At 43.4% G+C, this 27,422-nt stretch overlaps 2 protein-coding genes across 2 annotated transcripts in view; both read right to left on the minus strand.

Annotated features, from left to right (window-relative positions):
• LOC139534691 (NACHT and WD repeat domain-containing protein 2) overlaps positions 1 to 20,269 on the minus strand; it is a 30,330-nt gene extending 10,061 nt beyond the window's left edge. The window contains exons 1-21 of the mRNA XM_071334070.1: positions 20,033 to 20,269; positions 19,802 to 19,858; positions 19,489 to 19,608; positions 18,946 to 19,017; positions 18,750 to 18,857; positions 18,330 to 18,642; positions 18,059 to 18,258; positions 17,464 to 17,885; positions 16,769 to 16,923; positions 16,401 to 16,618; positions 12,325 to 12,464; positions 12,040 to 12,150; positions 11,664 to 11,825; positions 11,321 to 11,444; positions 10,852 to 11,055; positions 9,212 to 9,559; positions 7,690 to 8,216; positions 7,414 to 7,553; positions 7,137 to 7,265; positions 6,701 to 7,035; positions 6,441 to 6,574 (exon numbers count right to left, since the gene is read on the minus strand). Coding sequence (XP_071190171.1) covers positions 6,441 to 6,574; positions 6,701 to 7,035; positions 7,137 to 7,265; positions 7,414 to 7,553; positions 7,690 to 8,216; positions 9,212 to 9,559; positions 10,852 to 11,055; positions 11,321 to 11,444; positions 11,664 to 11,825; positions 12,040 to 12,150; positions 12,325 to 12,464; positions 16,401 to 16,618; positions 16,769 to 16,923; positions 17,464 to 17,885; positions 18,059 to 18,258; positions 18,330 to 18,642; positions 18,750 to 18,857; positions 18,946 to 19,017; positions 19,489 to 19,608; positions 19,802 to 19,858; positions 20,033 to 20,104 — 4,091 coding nt within the window. The 5' untranslated portion in view covers positions 20,105 to 20,269. The remainder of the gene's footprint in view (positions 1 to 6,440; positions 6,575 to 6,700; positions 7,036 to 7,136; positions 7,266 to 7,413; positions 7,554 to 7,689; positions 8,217 to 9,211; positions 9,560 to 10,851; positions 11,056 to 11,320; positions 11,445 to 11,663; positions 11,826 to 12,039; positions 12,151 to 12,324; positions 12,465 to 16,400; positions 16,619 to 16,768; positions 16,924 to 17,463; positions 17,886 to 18,058; positions 18,259 to 18,329; positions 18,643 to 18,749; positions 18,858 to 18,945; positions 19,018 to 19,488; positions 19,609 to 19,801; positions 19,859 to 20,032) is intronic.
• Positions 20,270 to 20,683: 414 nt separating this feature from the next.
• rwdd (RWD domain containing 4) lies at positions 20,684 to 25,956 on the minus strand. The gene is made up of 6 exons (XM_071334072.1): positions 25,738 to 25,956; positions 23,899 to 23,979; positions 22,733 to 22,842; positions 22,228 to 22,378; positions 22,006 to 22,105; positions 20,684 to 21,895 (listed from the first exon to the last, which is right to left on the minus strand). The coding sequence occupies exons 1-6, from the start codon at positions 25,759 to 25,761 to the stop codon at positions 21,813 to 21,815; spliced, it is 549 nt and encodes a 182-aa protein (XP_071190173.1). The 5' UTR covers positions 25,762 to 25,956; the 3' UTR covers positions 20,684 to 21,812.
• Between the last annotated feature and the right edge of the window lie 1,466 nt (positions 25,957 to 27,422).

Consider the following 27,422-nt stretch of genomic DNA (forward strand, 5'->3'; position numbering starts at 1 on the left):
TGATTGAGTCTTTGAGTGTTTGTTGCAGCTCGTTCCAGTCGCTAGCTGCAGCGAACTGAAAAGACGAGCGACCCAGGGATGTGTGTGCTTTGGGGACCTTTAACAGAATGTGACTGGCAGAACGGGTGTTGTATGTGGAGGATGAGGGCTGCGGTAGATATCTCAGATAAGGGGGAGTGAGGCCTAAGAGGGTTTTATAAATAAGCATCAACCAGTGGGTCTTGCGACAGATATACAGAGATGACCAGTTTACAGAGGAGTATAGAGTGCAGTGATGTGTCCTATAAGGAGCATTGGTGGCAAATCTGATGGCCGAATGGTAATGAACATCTAGCCGCTCGAGAGCACCCTTACCTGCTGATCTATAAATGATGTCTCGGTAATCTAGCATGGGTAGGATGGTCATCTGAATCAGGGTTAGTTTGGCAGCTGGGGTGAAAGAGGAGCAATTACGATAGAGGAAACCAAGTCTAGATTTTACATTAGCCTGCAGCTTTGATATGTGCTGAGAGAAGGACAGTGCACCGTCTAGCCATACTCCCAAGTACTTGTATGAGGTGACTACCTCAAGCTCTAAACCCTCAGAGGTAGTAATCACACCTGTGGGGAGAGGGCCATTCTTCTTACCAAACCACATGACCTTTGTTTTGGATGTGTTCAGAACAAGGTTAAGGGTAGAGAAAGCTTGTTGGACACAAAGAAAGCTTTGTTGTAGAGCATTTAACACAAAATCCGGGGAGGGGCCAGCTGAGCATAAGACTATCATTTGCATATAAATGGATGAGAGCTTCCTACTGCCTGAGCTATGTTGTTGATGTAAATTGAGAAGAGTGTGGGGCCTAGGATTGAGCCTTAGGGGACTCCCTTGGTGACAGGCAGTGGATGAGACAGCAGATGTTCTGACTTTATACACTGCCCTTTTTGAGAGAGGTAGTTAGCAAACCAGGCCAAAGACCCCTCAGAGACACCAATACTCCTTAGCCGGCCCACAAGAATGGAATGGTTTGGCCAAGTCAATAAAAATAACAGCACAACATTGCTTAGAATCAAGGGCAATGGTGACATCATTGAGGACCTTTAAGGTTACAGTGACACATCCATAACCTGAGCAGAAACCAGATTGCATACCAGAGAGAAAACTATAGACATCAAGAAAGCCAGTCAGTTGATTATTGACAAGTTTTTTCAACACTTTTGATAAACAGGGCAAAATAGAAATAGGCCTATAACAGTTAGGATCAGCTTGATCTCCCCCTTTAAATAAAGGACGAACTGTGGCTGCCTTCCAAGCAATGGGAACCTCCCCAGAAAGGAGAGACTGGTTAAAAAGGTCGGAGATAGGCTTGGTGATGACAGGAGCAGCAACCTTAAAGGATCAAAACCATCTGACACAGATGTTTTTTTGGGGTCAAGTTTCAGGAGCTCCTTTAGCACCTTGGACTCAGTGACTGCCTGCAGGGAGAAACTTTGTAGCGGGACAGGGGAAAAAGAGGGAGAAGCATCGGGGACAGTCGCATTAGAAGGGGTGGGAGATGAGGAAATGTTGGACGGGCAAGGAGGCATGGCTGAGTCAAATAGGAATCCTGACTTAATGAAGTGGTGATTAAAGAGCTCAGCCATGTGCTTCTTGTCAGTAACAACCATATCAAAAACTTTAAGGGACATAGGCAGCTGTGAGGGTTTATTCTCCAGGTCTTTAACCGTTTTCCAGAACTTCTTGGGGTTAAACTCACAGAGAGAGAACAGCTCCTTAAAGTAACTAACTTTGGCCTTCCGGATAGCCTGAGTGCACTTATTTCTCATTTGCCTAAACGAGAGCCAGTCAGCCTGAGTATGTGTGTGCAGAGCCTTTCGCCAAATGGAAGTCTTGAGGTGGAGTAACTTTGCAAGATCACAGTCAAACCAGGGGCTGAACCTGGTTTTATTCTCATTTTCTTTACGGGGGTGTGTTTGTTAACAATACCACTGAAAATATCAAAAAAGGTCCAAGCTGATTCTATACCATTTTACAGAGGCCAGTTCATGAAGGAAGGCTTGCTCATTTCTTAGTTTTTTAGCAAGTGAATATGACAAATCAGGACAGATCATTTCACTGAGCAGCCATTACAAACACAGGCTATAAAACAATGCTCACTAAGGCCATTACAGAAAACACCAGACTGATACCTATCAGGATTATTTGTGAGGATAACATCAAGAAGAGTAGCCTTTTCTGGGTGTTTGGAGTCATACCTTGTGGGATTGGTAATAATCTGATAAAGATTTAGGGAGTCCCATTGCTTTAGGACTTGGTCAGGTGGTTTAAGCATGTCACAGTTTAGGTCACCGAGCAGGACAAATTCAGACTTGGTATAGGGGGCCAGGAGAGAGCTTAGGGCAGGTAGGCTAAAGGCCGGTGCTGATGGTGGTCGTTAGCACCCAGCAACAGTCAACAAAGAGCTATTTGAAAGTGTAATACTTAAAACCAGCAAATCAAATTGTTTGGTGACAGACTTGGTGGAGACAACTCGAGCACTGAAGGTGATCCTTGGTAAAGATTGCCACTCCCCCACTCTTGGAAGATCTGTCTTGCCCGAAAAAGGTTATTACCAGAAAGGATAACATCAGTATTCAAAACACTCTTCCTTAACCATGTCTCAGTAATGACCAACACATCTGGATTGGAGCTGTGAACTGTGACAATAACTCTACTACGAACTCGGACCCAGGCGCAGAGAAACACAGCAGGCAGAGGTGAGAGCAAATCCAGAATGTTTACTGAAGTATTCACAGGAAAACCAACAAAGCAAGTGCACATGAGTACAACACAAAACAAGACTAGAGACCTGAGCAACCGGCCCAGTCCCATAGAGGAACCTAAATAGCCCTAAACCAGGTGAACCCAATAATCCCAATCAGGCTCACCTGTACACTAGAAACATAAGGGTGCCCTCCAGTGGCACCCTCAGGTATAACACTCCATGATGACCTCTAACCTGTGACAGGACCCCCCTACCCCCTCAAGGAACAGCTCCCGACGTTCCAAAATGGACCCCGGACCGGAACCCAGGACCGTTTCTCAGGACCGTAACCCTCCCAGTCCACGAGATACTGAGACCCCCGCCGGATCTGACGCGTCGCACCGTATAGGCTGGCTGTCGCGCTATCATGCGAGGCGGAGGTGGAGGCCGAGTGGCCGGAACCAGAGGACTGGATACCACAGGTTTGAGTCTGGAGATGTGGAAGATGGGATGAAGTCTGGAGAGTCTGGAGATGTGAACCGGAAGCAGAGGACAGGATACCACAGGTTTGAGTCTGGAGAGTCTGGAGATGTGAACCGGAACAAGAGGACAGGATACCACAGGTTTGAGTCTGGAGAGTCTGGAGATGTGAACCGGAACCAGAGGACAGGATACCACAGGTTATGAGTCTGGAGATGTGGAAGGTGGGATGAACCCTCTAACATGAACCCACACTTTTAATTGATCCATTTTAGGTAATACGTTTCTAGTGTTAACGTGCAGAAAACCCAGGCTTTTACGGGAGCAGAAATCAGGGAAGATATAACAGCACAAGTCAGAATTGGGGCTAGCAACAGAGGATGGGCCAGGGTGTACATGCACATTTCCAGATATCATCAACAGTAATACAATCAGGGCACGGCAGAGGACAGGGAGAGCTCTGCAGTGCTGATTTATGACATTTGAATGTGCGTCAGATGGAAACAAGATCATATTGTACAGCCATTTCATCAGGTAACATGAATACAAAGCCGCCGAGAGGTGGTTAGAATATTACGGGAGGCCACAAGTCTGTGTAACCAATAGAGAGTCAGAGTCCTGAGTGTGGGAACAAACATAGTCTGTCCCACGGTTGGGTAAAGAAAGTTCGTCGTCAACAAAGCATGAAGGAGTCATGAGGCAAATAGCAAAATGAACAAGAAAAAAAATACAGTTGAAGTCGGAAGTTTACATACACTTAGGTTGGAGTCATTAAAACTCGTTTTTCAACCACTCCACAAATGTCTTGTTAACAAACTATAGTTTTGGCAAGTCAGTTAGGACATTTACTTTGTGCATGACACAAGGTGTCCCTGTGGATGTATTTCAAGGCCTACCTTCAAACTCAGTGCCTCTTTGCTTGACATCATGGGAAAATCAAAAGAAATCAGCCAAAACCTCATTAAAAATATTGTAGACCTCCACAAGTCAGGTTCACCCTTGGGAGCAATTTCCAAATGCCTGAAGGTACCACGTTCATCTGTACAAACAATAGTATGCAAGTATAAACACCATGGAACCACGCAGCCGTCATACCGCTCAGGAAGGAGACGCGTTCTGTCTCCTAGTGATGAATGTACTTTGGTGCGAAAAGTGCAAATCAATAATACAACAGCAAAGGACCTTGTGAAGATGCTGGAGGAAGCAGGTACAAAAGTATCTATATCCACAGCAAAATGAGTCCTATATCGACATAACCTGAAAGGCCGCTCAGCAAGGAAGAAGCCAATGCTCCAAAACTGCCATAAAAAAGACAGACTACGGTTTGCAACTGCACATGGGGACAAAGATTGTACTTTTTGGAGAAATGTCCTCTGGTCTGATGAAACAAAAATAGAGCTGTTTTGCCATAATGACCATCGTTATGTTTGGAGGAAAAAGGGGGATGCTTGCATGCCGAAGAACACCATCCCAACCATGAAGCACGGGGGTGGCAGCATCATGTTGTGGGGGTGCTTTACTGTAGGAGGGATTGGTGCACTTCACAAAATAGATGGCATCATGAGGCAGGAAAATTATGTGGATATATTGAAGCAACATCTCAAGACATCAGTCAGGAAGTTAAAGCTTGGTCGCAAATGGGCCTTCCAAATGGCCAAGGACCCCAAGCATACTTCCAAAGTTGTGACAAAATGACTTAAGGACAACAAAGTCAAGGTATTCGAGTGGCCATCACAAAGCCCTGACCTCAATCCTATAGAAAATTTGTGGGCAGAACTGAAAAAGTGTGTGCGAGCAAGGAGGCCTACATACCTGACTGTTACACCAGCTCTGTCAGAAGGAATGGACCAAAATTAACCCAACTTATTGTGGGAAGTTTGTGGAAGGCTACCCGAAACGTTTGACCCAAGCTAAACAATTTAAAGGCAACCTCTGACCCACTGGGAATGCGATGAAAGAAATAATAGCTGAAATAAATCATTCTCTCTACTATTATTCTGACATTTCACATTCTTAAAATATAGTGGTGATCCTAACTGACCTAAGACAGGGAATATTTACTTGGATTAAATGTCAGGAATTGTGAAAAACTGAATTTAAATGTATTTGGCTAAGGTGTATGTAAACTTCCGACTTCATCTGTATATAACGACTTGGGGCTAGCAAATAGTATGTTCAGAGTCACTCGCCCCAGCAGTGCATGTGTGCTGGAGGCGAGCAAAAGCCCGGGGGGGGGGACAGGCCAGGGCAGACGGTGAACAGGTCGCCAGGTGGAATCCAAGCAGCAGTGCAGCAGGCTATGTAGATGGTAATCACCAGAAACCGAAGCCCAATTTATTATACTGTAACCATCCACAGACAGCTTGTATTACTAACTACCTCAACGACCCAATTTGTCATTCCTTTTACATCTACACCACTCAGGTGTGAGAGGATGGATTCCACCAGCCAATCACATTATCCACGACATCCTCCTCCTCCATCCTCCCATTTAATCAAGTCATATGAAATAAGATTAAGATTTAACACTGCCTGGAAAATGTATTGTTTCATGTGTCATGTACACATATCCTGATGTCCAACGTTATCGGTCTATTCGACAGGGGCTTATGTGTGAAAAGGTTCTCTAACATACCGGATTACATTTTAACAGGCACCTGAGAAGTAGTCTGTCTGAATAATTCAACGGTCTTTTCAAACCGCAGCCGTGAAATCTGTCAAGGTACTACGCTCGCCTGATTTCACAGCGTGTTAACAATGAGGACACGTGATATTATTTAAGAGCCAGACCAGGAGAAGTGACACCTGTCACTAATTGATTATTACTCTATGGCACTAAGAGACAATCACCATAAGCCCCAAAGCAAAATAAACAAAAACGAATAAGAAAGACCGAAAGCAAACAAAATATCATGAATAATGTGGGGGAAAAAACTAAATATTGTTTACTCTATCGACCATGGATTTTTCTTCTTCAATATTCAAGGTTGAGTGTAAAACACTGAATCTCAATGTCCTTGAATCTCCCTATGTGTATAATTGGTTTGTTAAGTGTTTAGTTTTTTGTGTGGACCAGTTACAGACTAGCTGTTGTCACAGACAGACTAGCTGTTGTCACAGACAGACTAGCTGTTGTCACAGACAGACTATCTGTTGTCACAGACAGACTAGCTGTTGTCACAGACAGACTAGCTGTTGTCACAGACTATCAGGGATCTGAATCAAGGACTAAACTCTGACCTGTAGGCGAAAAGCACATAGTCTTTGATGGAGTTGTGGGAGACCAGTACGGAATGGTCTTTATGGATGGGGTCACAGTCCAGGGTAATGTTGACACAGCACAGTAGAGAGCAGGACGAGACCAGGTCGAACACCTGAGAGGTTACAGAGGTCAATCAATCACCACGGTAACAAATATCCGATGTCAAGGCCCTGAACATAAACAATTAGCGTTTATGTTGCTTATGCTGATGTGATAATATATTGGACTATTGCAATACCTTCACCAGGTGACTTCCATCATAGAAGGCTACCAGCAGCTGTCCGTCACAGGCGGTGGTTACCACAGGAACGTCCAAAGAGTCACTCTCGGAGTAGATCACTTTCCCAGAATCCACCTCTCTGACCTGCAGACTCTGTCCCATGCGAACCACCAGGACCCTGTCCTCCAGACAGAGAGTGAGGGAGTCTCCCACCACGCCCCCCACCCCCTCCAGAGTCCTCACGGCGCGCCCCAGCTCCAGGTCCCACACCTTCAGGGTGCCGTCCCCATCGCAGGTGGCTGCCACCAGACCCCCCTGTCCCCTAGTCAGGGCCGTTACTATGGACGTGTGGCCTGGAGCAGAGCCAGAGGAAAAGGCATTCATCATGCCATTTACCTAGAATGGCATAGGATAACATAACAACCATGTCTTACTGTTTGTGATAGTTATTTACCTGCCAGCAGGGTGTGTGGGATCTCTCCTGGGGGCACCAGAAAGCTGTAGGAGGGCACCAGGACTGGCAGAGAGGAACGGGCACACTGGGCCAGCAGGGCATGCAGGTAGCTAAACTTCTGTGGGTCACCTGGTATGAACACAAAACACTGACAGAGAGCAGGCCATACAGCTGGAACCTCGTATCAAAGCTTTTTTTATTTTATTTTAAACTCATCCATTTGAGACGTTGAGCCACTTTATCCATCAGTGACAATTGTAAGGGAGGTGAAGTGTACCTGGAGCCACGGGGAGGTCTTCCGCAACTATCTGTCCCAGACGGCCCATAACCTGGGAGGCTAGCTGGCAGGGGTCCTGGAGCAGCACGGTCCTGGAGAGCTCCAGAGTAGCAGCCAACACCTCCATATCTACCAACTCCCTGACGGACGGGGGGGGGCAGTGAGGGGAATGAAATGTGAGAGTAGAGCGGAACAAAGAGAGAGAGGACACATCACTTATCTCAAACATACAGAATCAAACAGCAACTCAAAAGAAGTATCAAACAGAGAATCTACTTCTCTGGCAGCACGACGCCCTTCAGGTCCTCTTGTACATGGAGCACAGACAGACCCCAGGCCTTGTGCAGCAGGAACTCATAGTTAAACACACACTCAGACAGGAAGGCCAGTATCTGGCCTGACCGAACCAGGTGGTAGGGCAGGCCGTGGAGCTTTCTGAGGTTAAACACATAACTTTTTGTCGAGTCCTCCTCCAGTGTCCATGCCAGCGGCTGAAATATGTTCCTGTGTTGGCTATCCGTACCCCGGAAGTAGTCTGCGTAGTTTGCGTGTAGAACCATGCGGGAATCGTCCGTTGTGAGGTATCGTTTCACACACACCCTACCCAGCTCAGAGTGGGTCCAGCGGTAGACCCACGTCCCGTCTGTCTCCGCCTCCGTCAGGTGACTCCCAAGGTCTCGTCTCAGCCGCGCCCACAGCACGCACGGCACCCTGGGAAGGCTGGAGGAGGAAGTGGAGGATGAATGGGAGAGCGATACTTCCTGCAGAACCTTCCCATCTTTCCCCAGCAGGTCCAGTAGCTCCTAATGATCATAATAATAATAACTATGATAATAACAAAAACAATAACTACAATTATAACAATAATAATAACATCAACTATAATAATAACAACAATAACAACAACAACTATAATAACAATAATAAAACCTACAATAATAATAACTTTAACAATAATAATAACAACAAAAACAATAACAATTATAACAACAATAATAACAACTATAATAATAACAACAACAATAACAACAACTATAATAACAACTATAATAATAACAACAATAATAACATCAACTATAATAACAACTATAATAATAACAACTATAATAATAACAACAACTATGATAACAATAATAATAACTATAATAATAATAACAACACTCATAATTACAATAATAACAAATATTAATAACTATAATAACTATAAAACTATAATAATAATAAATAATAACCATAATAATATCAATAATAATAACAATTATAATATAAAAAATAATAATAACAATAAAACTAGAATAATAATAACAATTATAATATCAAAAATAATAATAACTATAACAATAATAATAACTATAACAATAATAATAACTATAACAATAGCAATTATAACAACAATAATAATAACAATAATAATAACTATAACAATAGCAATTATAATAACAATAATAACAACAATAATATCAATAACAATAGCAATTATAACAACAAAAATAATAATAACAATAATAATAGTAACTATAATAATAACAATAACTATAATAATAATAATAAACTATAATAATATCAATAACAATAGCAATTATAACAACAACAACAACAATAATAATAATATATGTAGAATAGAATAGCTTTATTTTTCTCAAGATAATTTTTCGATTTGAAATTCAAATCCCAGTACTTGAGGTACAATTCAAGACAATGTCCAGCTGTGTGATTGGTCTGGCTCTCTATTTCTGCTGTTATTCCATGTGCTCACAGCTCTTTACATTCTCCTTCACTACCAATGTGTTTCACCCACCTCTTCCGTGACGCCCCCTCTGGAGAGTGATATAACCGCGGCGGCCCGTCCCACCAGCTGCTCCCCGTGGACCCTCTCCAAGCAAGCCAGCAGGCCTACGTAGAGCCCTTCCAGGTCGGGTGGGAGGCCTAGGCTGCCCTGGGGGGAGAAGGAGCTCCAGAGGACGGACTCAGCATAGACAGCCTCCAGGTAGAGAGGGGAGGGACAGGAAAGGCAGGCCTGGAGGAGAAGCTGCCACTGCCAGTCCTGGAGCCTGCGGTGGTCAGTCTGGAGTTTATGTTTTAGAGCCTTAGTGATGTCATCAGGACTGAGGGGTGGTAGGGACAGGACAGTGGGCTGGGCTGACTTCTGGATAGGGAAGGGACGGAGAATTTCATAATCAGTTTGATACTAGCATCATGACAGAGGGTTTTAGATAGAACATGTACCGTGAATGGTACCTGTCAGGATGTCTCACATACAGTAACTTAGCAACACGCAGGCCCCACCCATCTGAGGAGCTCTCCTTTTCAACCATCTACTTCCTGTATTTGAGGGGTGCAAAATCCAGTTGTCACTTAAATCTCGCTGGATTGATTGCTTTCATTTTACTCTGGCGACTCTTCCCACTCTTGCTTGTGCCATTCGTTTTTTCCCATTAATGTAACGACCACGGAAACGTTTGTATTGACCAATCAAACACACCCCGGTTATGGCCCGAAATGGACTCAATGGAATACAATAGTTTTCCGTTGCATCTATGAGAAAGCTAACGCTTGGTCTGGGATTTAACATCTCGATACTTACATCACAAGAAATAGAAGAAAGATATCTTTATTTAGGTGTGTGTTGATTTTTTTTTGCAATTAAATGTTTTTTAATACAGTTGAAATGTTTACAAATTAGATGCACTGAAATGAAAGCATTTTTTCCCGCAAAGGAACACTCAGATTATAGTGATATTATGTCTGATCTCACAAACAATGTAAAGTATGTACATATACTGTAGGTGTAATCTATTTTAAATTGCGTGGGTATTCTTCTCTTGACACACTTGTTGAATTATGCAGGAGAACGTGACAAGTACAGTAATGAATCATTAATGAGGCAGTCTAGACAGCGCAGTTTATGATTACAGATAGGCCCTAGACAAAGGAAGTGTTTGGTGGTTGAAGCTCTGTTCCACCCCTTTATGTTAATGTGTTCATTTATGCAAATACACCCGGTGAAGATGAGGCACAGATCCTTTTTCCTAGTATTTAAAAAAATTTAAAAAAAGACCTGATATACAAAAATAGTATATATACACACACGAGTGCTTTATAAGAAAATAAATGTGACATTTTACAATAAATTTAATATCTGAATTCCCACCAAAATGCCTGAATTTTGCCATTATTTGTCCATGCCAATACAATGTTTATGTGAAATAAATGATGAATTTAAACAATTCTAAATATTTGGAGTATCTTCATCCATTGTCCAACTGTTGCATTTTATCAGAATTGTATTTGAAACCTTTTAATGACCGTTGCCACAGTAACTGCACACCTGTACAGCAGCGTTCCTCCCAATTAGAAAGTGACAAGAGATGAGGTGGGCAGCCTAAGTAATGGTAGGATAAACACTGTTGTACAGTATCTTTGTCAACCTGTCCTGACCTGCAGGGTGTGGGCGCAGGCAGAGTCTGTGGTGGCAGACAGGATGAGGTGGACGTGTGGGGGGAGAGGTGTACACAGCCAGGAGACGTCTGCTCCGTGCTCCTCAGAGAGAGCATCTATCCCGTCCAGCACAAGGATTACGGGGCTGTCCGCTCTCACCTGACCCAGCAGGGAGTGGAACTCATTCACCAACTGAGGGAGACCCTGGGTTGAATGGACACAGAATGATATTGGTCATTTAATGTTTGTATTCAATGTGTTTTCATGTTTGTACCTATTTTTGGTATGGACATAACTTTTGTGGTATAAAATGACAAAATGTGGTTTCGGGGTGAAGTATCCCTTTACAGCTGACTAATATGAGCATTTTACCTTCTCATCTATTCTATCAAGACAGCATTCGTACTCTTCTATATGGGAATTGCATTGTTTGGAATAAGATGATAACGTATATGTCAGAGGTAGCTACCTCAGAGAGATCAGTGTGGTGGCTGTAGTTCTCAGCCAGCTGAACACACAGGTGCTGGAGAACCAGACGCACATTCCTGCTCTCCCCCGTCAGGCCCACGAAACACACCAGCACCTTCACAGCTCTGAGAGGGAGAACATGCAAGTCCAGTTTGTGAGCACTACAGAGTCCTTCATATACACTCGGTCACAGGAATAGTATGGTTTGCTTATCACACCAAGCAGTATGGATTTTAGAGAGCGCTTCAATTCTTGACTTAGGATCATATCGTATTCTTAAACTGAAATAAGTGCATAATACCTTAACATTTTTACAAACATTTCCCATTGATGCCACCTCTCACCCAGTAATCCAGGAGGGAGCGAGGTGTGCCAGTCTGGCCATGGTGGTGCTCTTGCCCCAGCCAGGGGGACCCAGTAGGAGGATAGGTCTGAGAGAAGACCCTTCCTCCACAGCCCTCCTCATCTCACCCAGGAAGCCATCTCTCAACACATGGTGATTTTCCCTGGAGAGAGACTAGTCATGATGATATCAAACCACTTTGAAGCTAGCCTGGTTTGAGATCTGTTTGCGCTCTCTTGCCAGCTCGTAATGGTGCAATATTTGGCATGACAAATTGACCATAGGAGTTGGCACAAACATACAGTGTCTGAAACCAGGCAACTTATAAGCATGCAGGTGGCCATTCTAAATTGAAGAAAACCAAACCGGAGACTTACAGAGTGCGTCCATGGTTAACATGGCGATGGATCTCCTCCTGTATCCTCATTCTAGATGCTTCTCTCCGTCTGACGTCAAAGGAGCCTTTTACTTTGTTCCCCTTCATGACTCTGGAGTACGGGGGGACAGCTCGACTCAACATTTATGCCATCAGTTAACTGTTACGCAATAATCTTTGAGGGCCAACATAATGACAGATATACGTGTAACCATGTGATAAACATGTCATATAGTTCCAATATACTTTATTACATGTGTTATATATGTATTTATTTGTCTCTCACTTGTTCAGAGAGTTGATGACAGTCCTCTGGAAGTGAGAGGAGATGTGTTCTGTGTAGAACTGTTGGGATCGGTTATGTTTGGGGTTCAGGCCCTTCCTTCCCCAGTCCACGTTACGCTCATAGATGTTGGTGTGGCGCAACTTTTTGAGGAAAGAAAGGGCAATGTGTCAGTTGAGGCGCCTCGAAGGAGGAAGGGGAGAACCATCTTCCTCAGTGAATAAAATAAAATAAAAATTGTGAAACATTTTCAAAGTTGTGGTTTTTAGATAAAACTATACTAAGTAAATTCACATCACCAAATAATTGATTAAAACACACTGTTTTGCTATACAAGTCTACAGTAGCACCATGGTGTAGCTGGAGGACAGCTAGCTTCCGTCCTCCTCTGGGTACATTGGCTTCAGTACAAAACCTAGGAGGTTCATGGTTCTCGCCTCTTTCCATAGACTTTCACAGTAATTATGACAACTTCAGGAGGACGTCCTCTAACCTATCAGAGCTCTTACAGCCTGAACTGACATGCTGTCCACCCAATCAAAGGATCAGAGAATGAATCTAGTACTGAAAGCATAAGCTACAGCTAGCTAGCACTGCAGTGCATAACATTTGGTAAATAGTTGAACAGTTTTGAACAAATTATTTCTTCAAAAATGAATAAGAAGCAAGAGAGGGAGAGAGAGATCAAGAGAGAGCTAGCTATAGCTCACTTTCACTTACTTAGCGAGCGAATGTAGCTAGCTAGTTTAGCCTATGCAAACACCAGGCTCAAACAGAGAGGGATGCTATGTTAGCTAACAGGCTATGGTGATCCAATACTGGAACTCTTCCAAGTCAAGGTAAGCTTTTGGTTTCTATTAATTTATTGCCACTGGGGCATGCCGGTGTAACTGCTAAACTGTTTGCTGACTGTACAATGTACTGCGTGATTGTACCGGGTTTACTAACACGTTAGTTCTAGAGGCTGTGTGTAGCGGTTTGGCTTGGAAAGTTTTTTTTCTAGCCTGGTCACAGACAGCTGATGTGTTGTGCACTGAAGTCCACAAGCGAAGGGAAAAGTTGAGGGGAGGAGAGCGTGTAAATGCGAGAAGGAATACAACGAGCAAAGTGATCATGCGGTTTGTATGTGGCTGCTATGAAAGTGAAGTGTGTTTAGCATGTAATCAGGGGTGTATTCATTTAGCCGATTATGTTGAAAAACGTTTCTTAAACAGAAGCAAACGTAACGAAGTGGGGATAAACGTACCTGAATTTGTCCAACTATAAACTCTTGTTTGCAACTGTTGGACTAATGATTACACACTAGGTCAGCTAGAAGCAGGCGACTGTGTGCAAGGCAGTATTAAATGTGTCACTGTCGGCCTCCTTGATTACTCAAATGTTTCTCTCGACCTGAGCTGTGCACCTATGGTGTAAACTAATTTGTAGGCTAGGTTGTAACAACCTCATGATGGGTATAAGACAAATTCAAGTATCATGTAGTAGCCTAAACCTGTTGATGTAACTTTGAACTGGGTGAATGGAATATGAATGACAATCATCCAATATGCTGTAATAGAATTTTGCATCCTGTAGCACAAACTCCAAAATGTTCTGGGACACTGTAAAGTCCACGGAGAACAAGAGCACCTCCTCCCAGCTGCCCACTGCACTGAGGCTAGGAAACACTGTCACCACCAATAAATCTACGATAATCGAGAATTTCAATAAGCATTTTTCTACGGCTGGCCATGCTTTCCACCTGGCTACCCCAACCCCGGTCAACAGCTCTGCACCCCCCACAGCAACTTGCCCAAGCCTCCCCCATTTCTCTTTCACCCAAATCCAGATAGCTGATGTTCTGAAAGAGCGGAAAAATCTGGACGCCTACAAATCAGCCGGGCTAGAAAATCAGGACCCTCACTTTCTAAAATTATCTGCCGCAATTGTTACAACCCCTGTTACTAGCCTGTTCAACGTCTCGTATCATCTGAGATCCCTGAAGATTGGGAAGCTGCCGCTGTCATCCCCCTCGTCAAAAGGGGGAGACACTCTAGACCCAAACTGTTATAGACCTATACCTATCCTACCCTGCCTTTCTAAAGTCTTTGAAAGCCAAGTTAACAAACAGATCACCGACCATTTCGAATCCAACCGTACCTTCTCCACTATGCAATCTGGTTTCTGAGCTGGTCATGGGTGCAACCTCAGCCACGCTTAAGGTGCTAAATGATATCATAACCGCCATCGATAATAGACAATACTGTGCAGCCGTATTCATCGACCTGGACAAGGCTTTCGACTCTGTCAATCACCACATTTTTATTGGCAGACTCAACAGCCTTGGTTTCTCAAATGACTGCCTTGCCTGGTTCACCAACTACTTCTCTGACAGAGTTCAGTGTGTCAAATCAGAGGGCCTGTTGTCCGGACCTCTGGCAGTCTCTAAGGGTTCAATTCTCGGGCCGACTCTTTTCTCTGTATACATCAATGATGTCGCTCTTGCTGTTGGTGATTCTCTGATCCACCTCTACGCAGAAGACACCATTCTGTATACTTCTGGCCCTTCTTTGGACACTGTGTTCACAAACCTCCAAACGAGCTTCAATGCCATATAACACTCCTTCCGTGGCCTCCAACTGCTCTTAAATGCAAGTAAAACTAAATGCATGCTCTTCAACCGATCGCTGCCCGAACCCACCCGCCCGTCTAGCATCACTACTCTGGACGGTTCTGACTTATATATGTGGACAACTACAAATACCTAGGTGTCTAGTTAGACTGTAAACTCTCCTTCCAGACTCACGTTAATCATCTCCAACCCAAAATGAAATCTAGAATCAGCTTCCTATTTCGCAACAAAGCATCCTTCACTCATGCTGCCAAACATACCCTCGTAAAATTGACTATGATACCAATCCTTGACTTCGGCAATGTCATTTACAAAATAGCCTCCAACACTCTACTCTGCAAATTGGATGTAGTCTATCACAGTGCCATCCGTTTTGTCACCAAAGCCCCATATACTACCCACCACTGTGACCTGTATGCTCTCGTTGGCTGGCCATCGCTTCATATTCGTCGCCAAACCCACTGGCTCCAGGTCATCTATAAGTCTTTGCTAGGTAAAGCCCCACCTTATCTCAGCTCACTGGTCACCATAGCAGCACCCACCCGTAGCACGCACTCCAGCAGGTATATTTCACTGTTCATCCCCAAAGCCAACTCCTCATTTGGCCGCCTTACCTTCCAATTTTCTGCTGCCAATGACTGGAACGAATTGCAAAAATCACTGAAGCTGGAGACTTATATCTCCCTCACTAACTTTAAGCATCAGCTGTCAGAGCAGCTTACTGATCATTGCACCTGTACACAGCCCATCTGTAAATAGCCCACCCACCCAACTACCTCATCCCCATTTTATTTATATATTTTTTGCTCCTTTGCACCCCAGTATCTCTACTTGCACATTCATATTCTGTACATCTATCATTCCAGTGTTTAATTGCTAAATTGTAATTATTTCGCCACTATGGCCTATTTATTGCCTTACCTCCCTAATCTTACTACATTTGCACACACTGTATATAGATTTTTCTATTGTGTTATTGACTGTATGTTTGTTTATCCGATGTGTAACTCTGTGTTGTTTGTGTCGCACTGCTTTGCTTTATCTTGACCAGGTCGCAGTTGTAAATGAGAACTTGTTCTCAACTGTCCTACCTGGTTAAATAAAGGTTAAATAAATAAAATAAAACATATAAATAAGGCTATGCTCATAAAAACAATTATCATCCTCCTTCATCTTAAACGGAACCGACCGCAATGTAGATATCGATGAGCAGTGTCACTCTGTGAAAGTATGGAACAACGTAGATATCGATGAGCAGTGTTACTCTGTGAAAGTATGGAACAATGTAGATATCGATGAGCAGTGTTACTCTGTGAAAGTATGGAACAAAATGAATTTTGTCTTTGTATCATGCTCTCTCCTTTATACACACACACACACACACACACACACACACACACACACACACACACACACACACACACACACACACACACACACACACACACACACACACACACACACACACCTTTTTGTGAACGCGATCCATGAAGCCCTGGTGTGCTGCGTTCAGGGTGTGGTTGACCTGCGGTCGACCTTTCAGCAGGTCGATGTAGTGGGCGGCGTGTTCGTTCCTCAGGCTGTAGTGGAGGTCAGGGATGACCCTCTTATAGCAGTGGCAGTGTTCCTCTGGAGGGGCCTCGGCTCCTAGTGACTGGAGGCCCTGCTCTACCTCCCAGTCTAGAACTGGGTGGGGAGAAAACCGACAAGGCTAAACGCAATGTAGACTACTTCCTGTACACTACTGGAAGAGGGAAATAACCTGATCCACCACTAAGGTGAAAAGACAATAATGATGACAATAATAACTACCCCCCCATACACACCCGTACAAACCTGTCCTGAGGAGGTGAGATGTCCCCTCCTCCCCCAGAGCCTCTGTCCCACTCCTCTGTAGCACCCCCCACAGGTGCAAGCATGTAGCTTGCCACGCCTTCCTCGCCTGCCTCCTGCGCTGGCCATCTCTACTCAGGAAGTCAGGCTGTTGGGTGCTACCAACACATACAGGAACTAGGTAATTTCAAGATGATTGACTAAGGAGACCTAACGTCAATTCAATATAGTGAAGGGATTTAAGACACTTGTGAATGGAATGGAAAAAAGCTGAGAGGGAGGGTTGTTGTACTGTGAGAGCTCAATTTCCTTACGGTTAGTCTGGCTAATTTTAACTATCCTCAAACAATCATTTTCATAACAATACATGGCCTAGGGGCAAGAGCCATGGAAACCAAACAAAGCATTTCATATGCCAGTTGGGTTTGGATTGCCAATGATTGTTGGTAACTAGTTTAGCAAGTTACACAAGCTTCAAATAAGAAACTATACTAGTGGTCCTTGTGATGGTCATTTCAACAATCCCTAAAACAAACAAGTAGCATACTATGCAACAAACTCACAAAATAGCAAAAAAGTGCTTTACAAAATACAAATAAAAGTTGACATCAATGTGTCATGGCCAAACTTGTGACATTCTCTCAGACTTTGAACTCAGACATAGCAATTAAGAGCAACCGTGTAATTGTATATCTTACCTCACAGGGAGTAGGCGGTACACAGGAGGATCACAGTTCTCATCTAGTCTGTACCACGTCCGGAGTAGGATCAGATCCCGGTCGAAGTCTGCCCAACACCTCGTCGCCGCAGGACTTATCCGCGTCTCATCTGCATCAGAGAGGGAATTACGGGATACGGAAATCTCATCGCTCATTAACACAGAATTCGGAGCTGGATCGCCTGAATCATGATCGTTGTTGTGTTCAGCAACAAAGCTGCCCGTGTCACTTCCTGTGGCGATATTAGACTTGGAATCACTGATGACGTCGTCCATCTTGGGTTGTTTTCTCTTGGACATCTTCTGTCTGTCTCTCTCCACCACGTTCACGATGGCCTCAAACACCTCTCTGGAGATAGTGCTGGGCAGGGTCTGGACCTCGTACTTCTGACCAAGGAATAACTAGCAAATAAAACACTAATTAATAACTTCATGAATCCAGGAGTTTAGCTAGTGACTGGCAGAAGGGTCGTAAACGTGTGGGAGGATATGTTGGATAAGAGATCAGTGAAAAGATAAAAAGGAGGAGAGAAATGATTTGAATAAAAACAAATTAAACTAGAGAGATATCTCACTATGAAGTTTGGCCCCAGTGTTTCCTGACACTGTGTGAGGGCCTCCACATGCAGCTCTGCCGTGTCGTGTCTATCTGACACAGGGTCTCCCACGCCCCAGCGCAGGTCCACCATCCTGAAGTCATAGCCCCTCTGTTTGCAGTAGAGGTACAGGCGAGGGAACACAGTCTCCATCAACGCACTCCTCTCTGCCACCGTGTCTGTGTGGGGGGGGATGGGATTGTCGTTAATACATATACAGAGACAAGCACGCTCACGCTCACACGCTTACCTTTATATCCACCACATATGTAGATCATGAATCTCCTCTTCTTGGCACGTTCCAGGTCATCTGTTATAACTGTGAGACCTAATGAATGAGGGTCTCCTCCTGTTGTCTTGACAACACCATTAGAAGATTCAGCCAATAGACATTTGACAATTTCGGGAACACTTTCAGTCCATGAGGTGACATCCTGGTTTACACAAACACGGTCCTCCTCTTCCTCTTCCAGTGCCACCAAACTCTGCAGCAGGTTTTGAGGAGCAGCATCCTCCGTGTCATCGAGTCCTCCATCTGGTAAGGCTTTGAAAGCGGCTTTGTCCTAAAAAAATAAATAAAAAAGCCCAAAATAAATGAAGAATGGGATCAGGTTTTTTTTCCCATTATCAGATCAGGAAGGATGAATCAGCAAAGAGTGGTTTTCCTCACCTTGAATAAAAAACCCTGCGTTTTCTGCAGACGCAGCACATTCACCCCTTTCTCCTCTGACGGTGTGCTTTGTCCATACGACTTTACATGGCGCTGCAGAAATTGATACTGAGAAGAATGTGTGGATTTAAAACATGAATAAATTAGATAGGACACATGAAAACAAAAGCCGTCCAGAGGTGTACAGAACACTTACTCTGAGGTGAGTTGTTATCTGGGACTCTGACTCCTCACTGACTTTGGTCAAAGGAATACTCCTGTCTGCTCTCTACAATATAAATACAGACTACAGTAAGCAACACACGGATGGACTATACATTTCGACTGGCTGAGAAACGCTGCCTGTCTGTCTCCTCCCGACACGTTCATTACTATGGGACAGCTGGAGATCGAATTTTGAATATTGAAACAATGTTGCAAATGTCAGAGACAGACAACAAAGTTTATACAAATCTCTGCTGTTGAAAACTAAATGTTAGTCTAAAAGAAATGTGAGATAATGTCTAGATGCTTTTTATAGTGGAGATCAAGTTTATAAATTGTCTGGCTGGGCTGATGAGACAGTGGACTGCCCAGTCAGATGGAACAGAGTAAATAGGCATTTTAACGTCATAGATTTATCTGGTGGTAACTTGTGGAATAGACAACGGTTGAAATGCCGTTTTAACCAATCAGCATTCAGAATTAGACCCACACATTGTTTAAACATGTGTTACTCAACCTGGATCAAATACCTTACCTTATTGGACCTAATCTTTTTCTCTAGAATGCCATGGTCGGATCGACAGCGGGAAAAGAACATGTCCTGGAGTCTTTGGAATGTGGGAATGGTCGCTCTCTTGTCGTTGCTGTCCTGATGCTATGACGCATTACCAATGAGAAAGGAACACTGGGTGAACTGATATTAATGAGGGTTATAAATCAATGTAAATTACTTATGTAGAACAATTGAACCCTCACAATTGGGTGATAAGAGAGCAGATACCCACCTAGGCTACAGAACATTTAAGGGTGTACTGAATATTATGAGACTACCTGGCACTTAAACTCACCCGAGGCAGTGAGGTAGACCCATTGGAAATAGGTGGAAATATTACAACTTCTTTCTCCTATGAACGAAATAGAAAATTGTAGCCTAACATTGCAGGAAGCTCTCAATTGAGAGCTATTCATTATTTATGATCAGTTATTGTAAGTCATGTCCATTTAATATAAAAGCTACAAGGTGTTAGAAAAAGTTGTAAAATTAGCGCACACAGGAATAACGAAATAGTTGGACTTACTCTCCTTGTCTTCTTTCCGTTTTTATAAGTCCACATTTTTCTTGATTCTAGGATAGAATCGCCTCTCTCCATTGGCTATCGCGCATTAATTTCTTATCCCGCTCGAAGCTTCAATGGCTCACCATCACAATTCAACGCTGACAGTATCACCTGTCTCACTGTGTTTGGAGAAGTGACAACTCCTTTGGCAACTAGTGTTGTCCAGGGCGGAATTCGAGTGATGGTTCATGTTCCACTAATAGTAGGCCAACTAGAGGCGCACTGACCCGGTACGTATAAACGCATAATTGGATAGAGTTAACAGTGCTTTTACTTACACCTCGGTTAAAGAATGCGTCCGTATATTCAAAAAAAGTTCAATTTCGGACATGGCTTTAATGACGTAGAAAAATAAGCTTTAGGCGGGCCTCCTATTCATTACTATGTTTTCTACCTCTAGATACTATTCAGATACATCGCCATGGGAACCAAATATCCTACCCCCACAAAACTGTTGCAAGGGGATAAAGTATTTGGTATTCACATTAAGCCGTTTCTCTGTTCTTTCCCTTTATCAAAACGACAACAGCACATAAAATACACTGTACATTATGCCAGGGTGTATTTTTAGTTGGGAAACATGGACAAGCTAAAATAAATGTAAGAACAATATCGTAGTAATCATTTTTTATTTTAAAAAAACGAATGTTTCTCCAGCACGTCTCTAAATTAAAGGGGCACAATATCACATATTCAGTTGTTGTGTCCTTCATAACATGTTGAGTTTATGTTCCACACCACATCATGATACACTGAGGATCCTAAAGTCATACAGCCATACGTTGACACCCCTGGTAAAGCACGTTTTACAGCTCCTGATGCCTAGCAACTGAACCGGTCTCACAGTGGACCCGTTTTCAATTCCCTGGCAGTGATGCCAGTACATGTAAGTCTGGCCCATGGTAACAAGAATTCCAGATCATTCCACTTCGACAAGCATACAGTACTAGTGAAAACAGATGACACTGCCACCCCTTCACCATTCACTCACTTCGACAGCACAAATACTAGCACACACCCCTTACAAGCCTTCGTTGTTTCTATGCAGCTCACACTGCAATTCACCGTCATCACCACCGTTAAAACCAAAATTAGTCACACACATTTGGGGTCTCTTCCAAGCAAATGAAAACAGTTCATAAAAATAAAAAAAAGCCACATTTTAAACTCCTTCCGATATGACACTAAACCACCTGCATGTGTGACACCCTCTCAAAATGACAGCTTTGACAACTATTGATTGTGTTCAGGTGTAGAGGACCCCGTCTTCCCTTGGAGCGAAAAAGCGTCCGTCTTGAGTGTGGTGTCTTGGGGCAGACTGGAAGGAGTCTACAGAGCAGCGGCCAGGTCAGGTGGTCTGAGTGAGGTCGGGAGACTTCACTTCCTGGTAAAAGCAGTACCAGAGACCTCTCCACCTCCTCCACGGCATTCTAGTCTTCCTCTTTACCGCCTGTTCTGCTCAACTGAAAAACGACAATATAGAGAAAAGCATTTAGAAACCACAGTAAGCTCAGATGGGGCATGTTTTAAAAAAAAATGTATATTGCGAAATATGTATAGTTTTTCCATTGTACTTACATGCTGGAGTGTCATGTTCAACAAGTTGAAGATGCAAGAAAGGAGAGACATTAAAATGATGAACAATGGCGCTATTGGCAGCAATGGTGCTATCAAAAGCACGGGTGGTCTTATGAAATAAAATGAAAAATCATACAGGACAACAAAAATAGTCGGCACAAAATCAACTGCCGTTAACTGACTGAACGGAATATACCTTGATGACGTCGACCCAGTCCCAGCCTCTGGGGAGCTCCCCCTTGTTATCTGTTGAAACAGTATCGTGTGAATAGCACTGTTTAAATATCAATAGGTCTTGACTAAAAATAGTAATTTGATGACGGAAAGTTAAATACTCAAGTCATTTCAGTCCTTACCAGTTCTACATGTTATCTTCCTCTTCTGTGATTTGGTCAGCTGTTCCTTCTTCTCTTTCTTCTTGGCTGGGGCGTTGAGATCACTGTTAGATGTCAGCGTCTGGGGAAAACAGGTCACCACTGGTTAATGAGCACAATGTGTATATAAATACTAAACCGACTAGACCGGAAAGTCCCTTCCAAGTCATTCTATTTCTATGGTTGTGTGTGTAACACACTGACCACGGCAGTGACCACGGCTTGGTGGTTCTCCATCAGAGCTTCCTGGTTGTCTTTGGCCCACTCGAACAGGGTGTACATCATGGCAGTGCCCAGGTTGGCCTCCACCTGCTCCTCCAACCCAGAGATGATCAGCTGCTTGGTCTCTGAAGATCTGATAAGAGAATCATTTAGAATAAATCATTTAGCTGGTGTTTTTACCCAAAAAGCGACTTACAGTCAAGTCTTGCGTGCATACATTTTCTGCATGAGTGGCTCCAGGACGAATCTAAACCCACTATCCTGGCATTACAAGTGCCATGCTCGACCAAAAGAGCCACAGAGGACAGGATCAACTCAATGTAATTACCTCAGGAATTAGACAACTTCATATATTAAGTTATTTTGTATCTTCACAGGCTCACTGTATTTCATTGGTGGATCATGACCAAACTTAGGAATATAGCATGGTAGTAACATAAATTAGGCTAACCACAATAAGTATTGTACAGTGTCAATGGTTACTTACATTTTTTTGTTGAAAAAGCCACCTAGAGAAATTTCAGGTGCCGTTTCAGGATACATCTCAGGCCATGAAATATCCAGAATGAACGCTTTGGAGTCATCATGTTCTCCTATCTGGAAAAGGAAGTGGTTTGGGATGTTAGACAATGTTCATTCACGTCGACAGTGTTTCCCAAAACCTCTTTCCTGACTACCCAGCTGATTAGTAAACCAACTGAATCAGGTGAGCCTAAGAGGTTTGGGAGACAGACACTAGGATAATCACACTTTAATTTCCTTGATTCCTCACTTCGTCTCCTACGACCTCTACTCGACTCTTTTTGAAAAAGGTCAGAAGGTAAATCGAGGAGAGGAGGCAAAAATAAAATATTTTATAAAAGGATGTTTATACATAAAAGTATATATTTTTAAAGTAGTTCATCGTTTTTAAACCTGTGAATGCTTTTTTCACCCAACAACAGCTGGTTCAAAGGGGATGTGGCTGATTTAAAATCATCAGCAGTAGCATATTGCTGAGCATCCTCTGCCATAGGATAAATACAAAATAAAACTCCTCCTGCCGCCTATCAACAAACTGACAATATCCTAAATATGGCTTCCGTTTCACGTCGGAGAAGAGGATGGACAACAGACAGAAGGGGTAACCCAGACATGTCACTGGGGCTATAAAACTGAAGCATCCATTTAGAACCATTTTCTCACGACCAAATATGGTAGTGAGAGGAAGTCCAGTCGAGAGGTAGTTGGAGAGGATGGTACTATGTAAAACTGGGCCGACATTCTGCACACTCATCGATTAAACATCTGATCTCAATACATGTTTATGTTCCCAAAACTGTAACAAACACAGCGCACTAAGTGTTATAGACTTGAGGCTTTGCCAAAGTTAAAATATATATTTAAATTGTGTCGTTTAGAAGGAGTACAAGGTCGAATCGAGTTTGTGCACATGCCTACTTCAGAGGAGGAGTTCCCCAACGGAAATATGCTACAACGCACCAACAGGATCTCACTATCTCCTGCATGGCTTTGCCCACCTCCTTGTTTGTGCTAACCACTACGCTTCATTTGCTCCCACTATAAATGACAAAGATGAACTATCTTTGGACAGATGTTTTCCCAATTGAGAATCTCACTTCTACAGCACATCCCATTCAACAAGCTACTCACCCTAAACTGAAAAGAAACTGGGCTGACTTCCTTGAAGCACTCATCCCCCTCGTATATAGAACGAAGTGCTTCTAACTCCATCTGGAACAGAAACCAAAGTGAGGGAGAGAGACGAGACAGAGAGGTTATTCATTGATGCTGGATACAAGACGGTAGGTAGCTAGATAATATACAGAACTTTTTACTGAGTTGCAGTTCATAAGTTCATTAAGCCCTAATCTATGGATTTCACATGACTGGGAACACAGATATGCATATGTTGGTCACAGATGCCTTAAAAAAAAAGGTAGGGGAATGGATCAGAAAACCAGTCAGTATTTGGTGTGCCTTATGCAGCGCGACATCTCCTTCGCATAGAGTTGATCAGGCTGTTGATTGTGGCCTGTGGTCCTCTTCATAGGCTGTGCGAAGTTGCTGGATATTGGCGGGAACTGGAACACGCTGTCGTACACGTCGATCCAGAGCATCCCAAACATGCTCAATGGGTGAAATGTCTGGTTAGTATGCAGGTCATGGAAGAACTGGGACATTTTCATCTTCCAGGAATTGTGTACAGATCCTTGTGACATGGGGCCGTGCATTATCGTGCTGAAACTTGAGGTGATGGCGGCAGATAAATGGCACGACAATGGGCCTCAGGATCTCTTCACAGAATCTCTGTGCATTAAAATTGCCATTCATGCTTGTCCATACCATAACCCCACCATGGGGCACTCCGTTCACATGAGCAAACCGCTCTCCCACACAACGCCATACACGTTGTCTGCCATCTGCCCGGTACAGTTGAAACCGGGAATCATCCGTGAAGAAAACACTTCTCCAGCGTGCCAGTGGCCATGGAAGATGAGCATTTTCCCACAGAAGTCGGTTACGACGCCAATCTGCAGTCAAGTCAAGACCCTGGTGAGGACGACGAGCATGCAGATGAGCTTCCCTGAGACAGTTTCTACCGCAATTCTTTGGTGGTGCAAACCTACAGTTTCATCAACTGTCCAGGTGGCTGGTCTCAGATGATCCCGCAGGTGAAGAAGCTGGATGTGGAAGTTCTGGGCTGGCGTGGTTACACGTGGTCTGTGGTTGTGAGGCCGATTGGACTTACTGCCAAATTCTCTAAAACAATGTGGGAGGCGGTTTATGGTAGATAAACTAACATTCAATTATCTGGCAACAGCACTGGTGGACATTCCTGCAATCAGCATGCCAATTGCACGCTCCCTCAAAACTTGAGACATCTGTGGCGTTGTGTGACAAAACTGCACCTTTTAGTGGCCTTTTATTGTCCCCAGCACAAGGTGCACCTGTGTAATGATCATGCTGTTTAATCAAATTGTTGATATATAACAACTGTCAGTTGGATAGATTATATTGGCAAAGGAGAAATGCTTACTAACAGGGATGTAAACAAATTTGTGCACAACATTTGAGAGAAATAAGCTTTTTGTGCGTATGGAAAATATCTGGGACATTATATTTCAGATCATGAAACATGGGACCAACACTTTTCATGTTGGGTTCATATTTTTTGTTCAGTATAAATACGTTAGCTATCTAAGGAGATTCAGTGCACTAACTCACACTACTCAGAGCTATTGTTGGCTAACTGGTGGTGTGGCTAAAACTAGCCTAGTTCTTCAGTTAGCTAACTAGGCAAAACTAGCCTAGTTCTTCAGTTAGCTAACTAGGCAAACTATCTCAAGCATCCACTGACTACGGTAATGCTAGTACGTCGTTCATGAAACTCTGTTTTGTCGAAAACTGTTAACAGTTCAGCCTTCGTACATCACTGCTAGCTAGCTCTGTTAGTTAGCTAGCGCGCTGTTTAGCATCACCAGATATTACCTCTTGATCCTCGTTGGCAGTCATGATTTCTTTCTTTCAGGTGACGCTAAACAATGTAGTCAAATATGTCTAGCTAACAGTACAAAATATGAAAAGTGCAGAGTTAACGTGTCATGTCTGTGATAAAAAAATATATAGCTAGTTTATAAATTTAGCAACGTATCTAGTTGATCCAACGTCAGACGTCACCCATGATGTTCTTCGCATTGTACGCATGCGCAATGTCTCTGAACTTTGAACCCGACAACTCTTGCAGATACTGCAATGCTTTTATTTGGCCACAGGAGGGTGTCTGGAACTAAGATTTCCTAAATATACTGAACAAAAATATAAACGGAACATGTAAAGTGTTGGTTTGATGAGCTGAAATATAAGATACAAAAAGCTTATTTCTCTCATAAGATACAAACCCTATAAGATACAAAAAGCTTATTTCTCTCAAATTATGTGGTCAAATTTGTTTATATCCCTGTTAGTAAGCATTTCTCCTTTGCCAAGATAATCCATCCACCTGACAGATGTAGCATATCAAGAAGCTGATTAAACAGCATGATCATTGCACTGGTGCACCTTGTGCTGGGGACAATAAAAGCCCACTCTAAAATGTGCAATTTTGTCTGTTTTGTCTGATTGCAGGAATGTCCACCAGAGCTGATGCCAGAGAATTTGATGTTAATGTCTCTACCATAAGCTGCCTCCAATGTCATTTTAGAGAATTTGGCAGTATGTCCAACTGGCCTCACAACCACAGACCACCTGTAATTACGCCAGTCCAGAACCTCCACATCTGGCTTATTCACTTGCGGAATCGTCTGAGACCAGCCACCCTGGACAGCTGATGAAACTGAGGAGTATTTCTGTCTTTTGTGGGGAAAAACTAATTCTAATTGGCTGGGCCTGGCTGCCCTCCCAGGGCCACCCAGGGCTGTGCCCCTGCTCAGTCATGTGAAATCCATAGATTAAGGCCTAATGAATTTATTTCAATTGACTGATGTCCTTACATGAGCTATAACTCAGTAAAATTGTTGTTGCGTGTTGCGTTTATATTTTATATTTTTTGGTTCATTTTCTCTTTAGAAATAGGCAGACTGGCATGGAACTTGGTACTCAACAAACAAACACTAATCCGGTACCGTATCAATTGTTGAATCGAAAGTACCATATTGATAATCGTGACAATACACTGAATAGACACTCTAATCTATTTTTAGGCTGTAAAAGTGGCTCACGAGGCCTTATAAATCAGCACAGCAGCTCAATGACATCAGCCCATGTGTAGTTGACATAAAGGTCAAGTGATCAGACTCATCTGTCTTGTTGAACCACACTTTGGTCCCAGTGGTAGGGTCACTCAGAGATACGGCCTACCCCAATTCTTATTTAATTAATAGAAAAGCCTCTCTTTCTTCCCAGCTAACAACAAACGTTCCCACAACTTTATAGAACGTTCCCTTAAGGGTCTCATTTTGTCGTTACCTAATAACCTTTTTAGGTAACGACACTGCTTCTTAACACAGCGCGCTTCTTAACACGGCACTGCTTCTTAACACAGCGCGCATGCAACCCGGAAGCCAGCCGCCCCAATGTGTCGGAGGAAACACTGTGCACCTGGCGACCTGGTTAGCACGCACTGCGCCCGGCCCGCCACAGGAGTCGCTAGTGCGCGATGAGACAAGGATATCCAT

The sequence above is a fragment of the Salvelinus alpinus genome, chromosome 11 (assembly GCF_045679555.1).
Source record: "Salvelinus alpinus chromosome 11, SLU_Salpinus.1, whole genome shotgun sequence".
Taxonomy (NCBI): Eukaryota; Metazoa; Chordata; class Actinopteri; order Salmoniformes; family Salmonidae; genus Salvelinus; species Salvelinus alpinus.

What these genes read in the sequence shown, in the direction of transcription:
- rwdd (XM_071334072.1), bottom strand. Translation starts at nt 25,761, where the DNA reads ATGACTGCCAACGAGGATCAAGAG. An exon ending in CAGTTTCTTTTCAGTTTAGG is followed by an intron (nt 22,843 to 23,898) that starts GTGAGTAGCTTG and finishes TTCCTTTTCCAG; the next exon opens with ATAGGAGAACATGATGACTC. An exon ending in AAGCCGTGGTCACTGCCGTG is followed by an intron (nt 22,106 to 22,227) that starts GTCAGTGTGTTA and finishes TGTTTTCCCCAG; the next exon opens with ACGCTGACATCTAACAGTGA.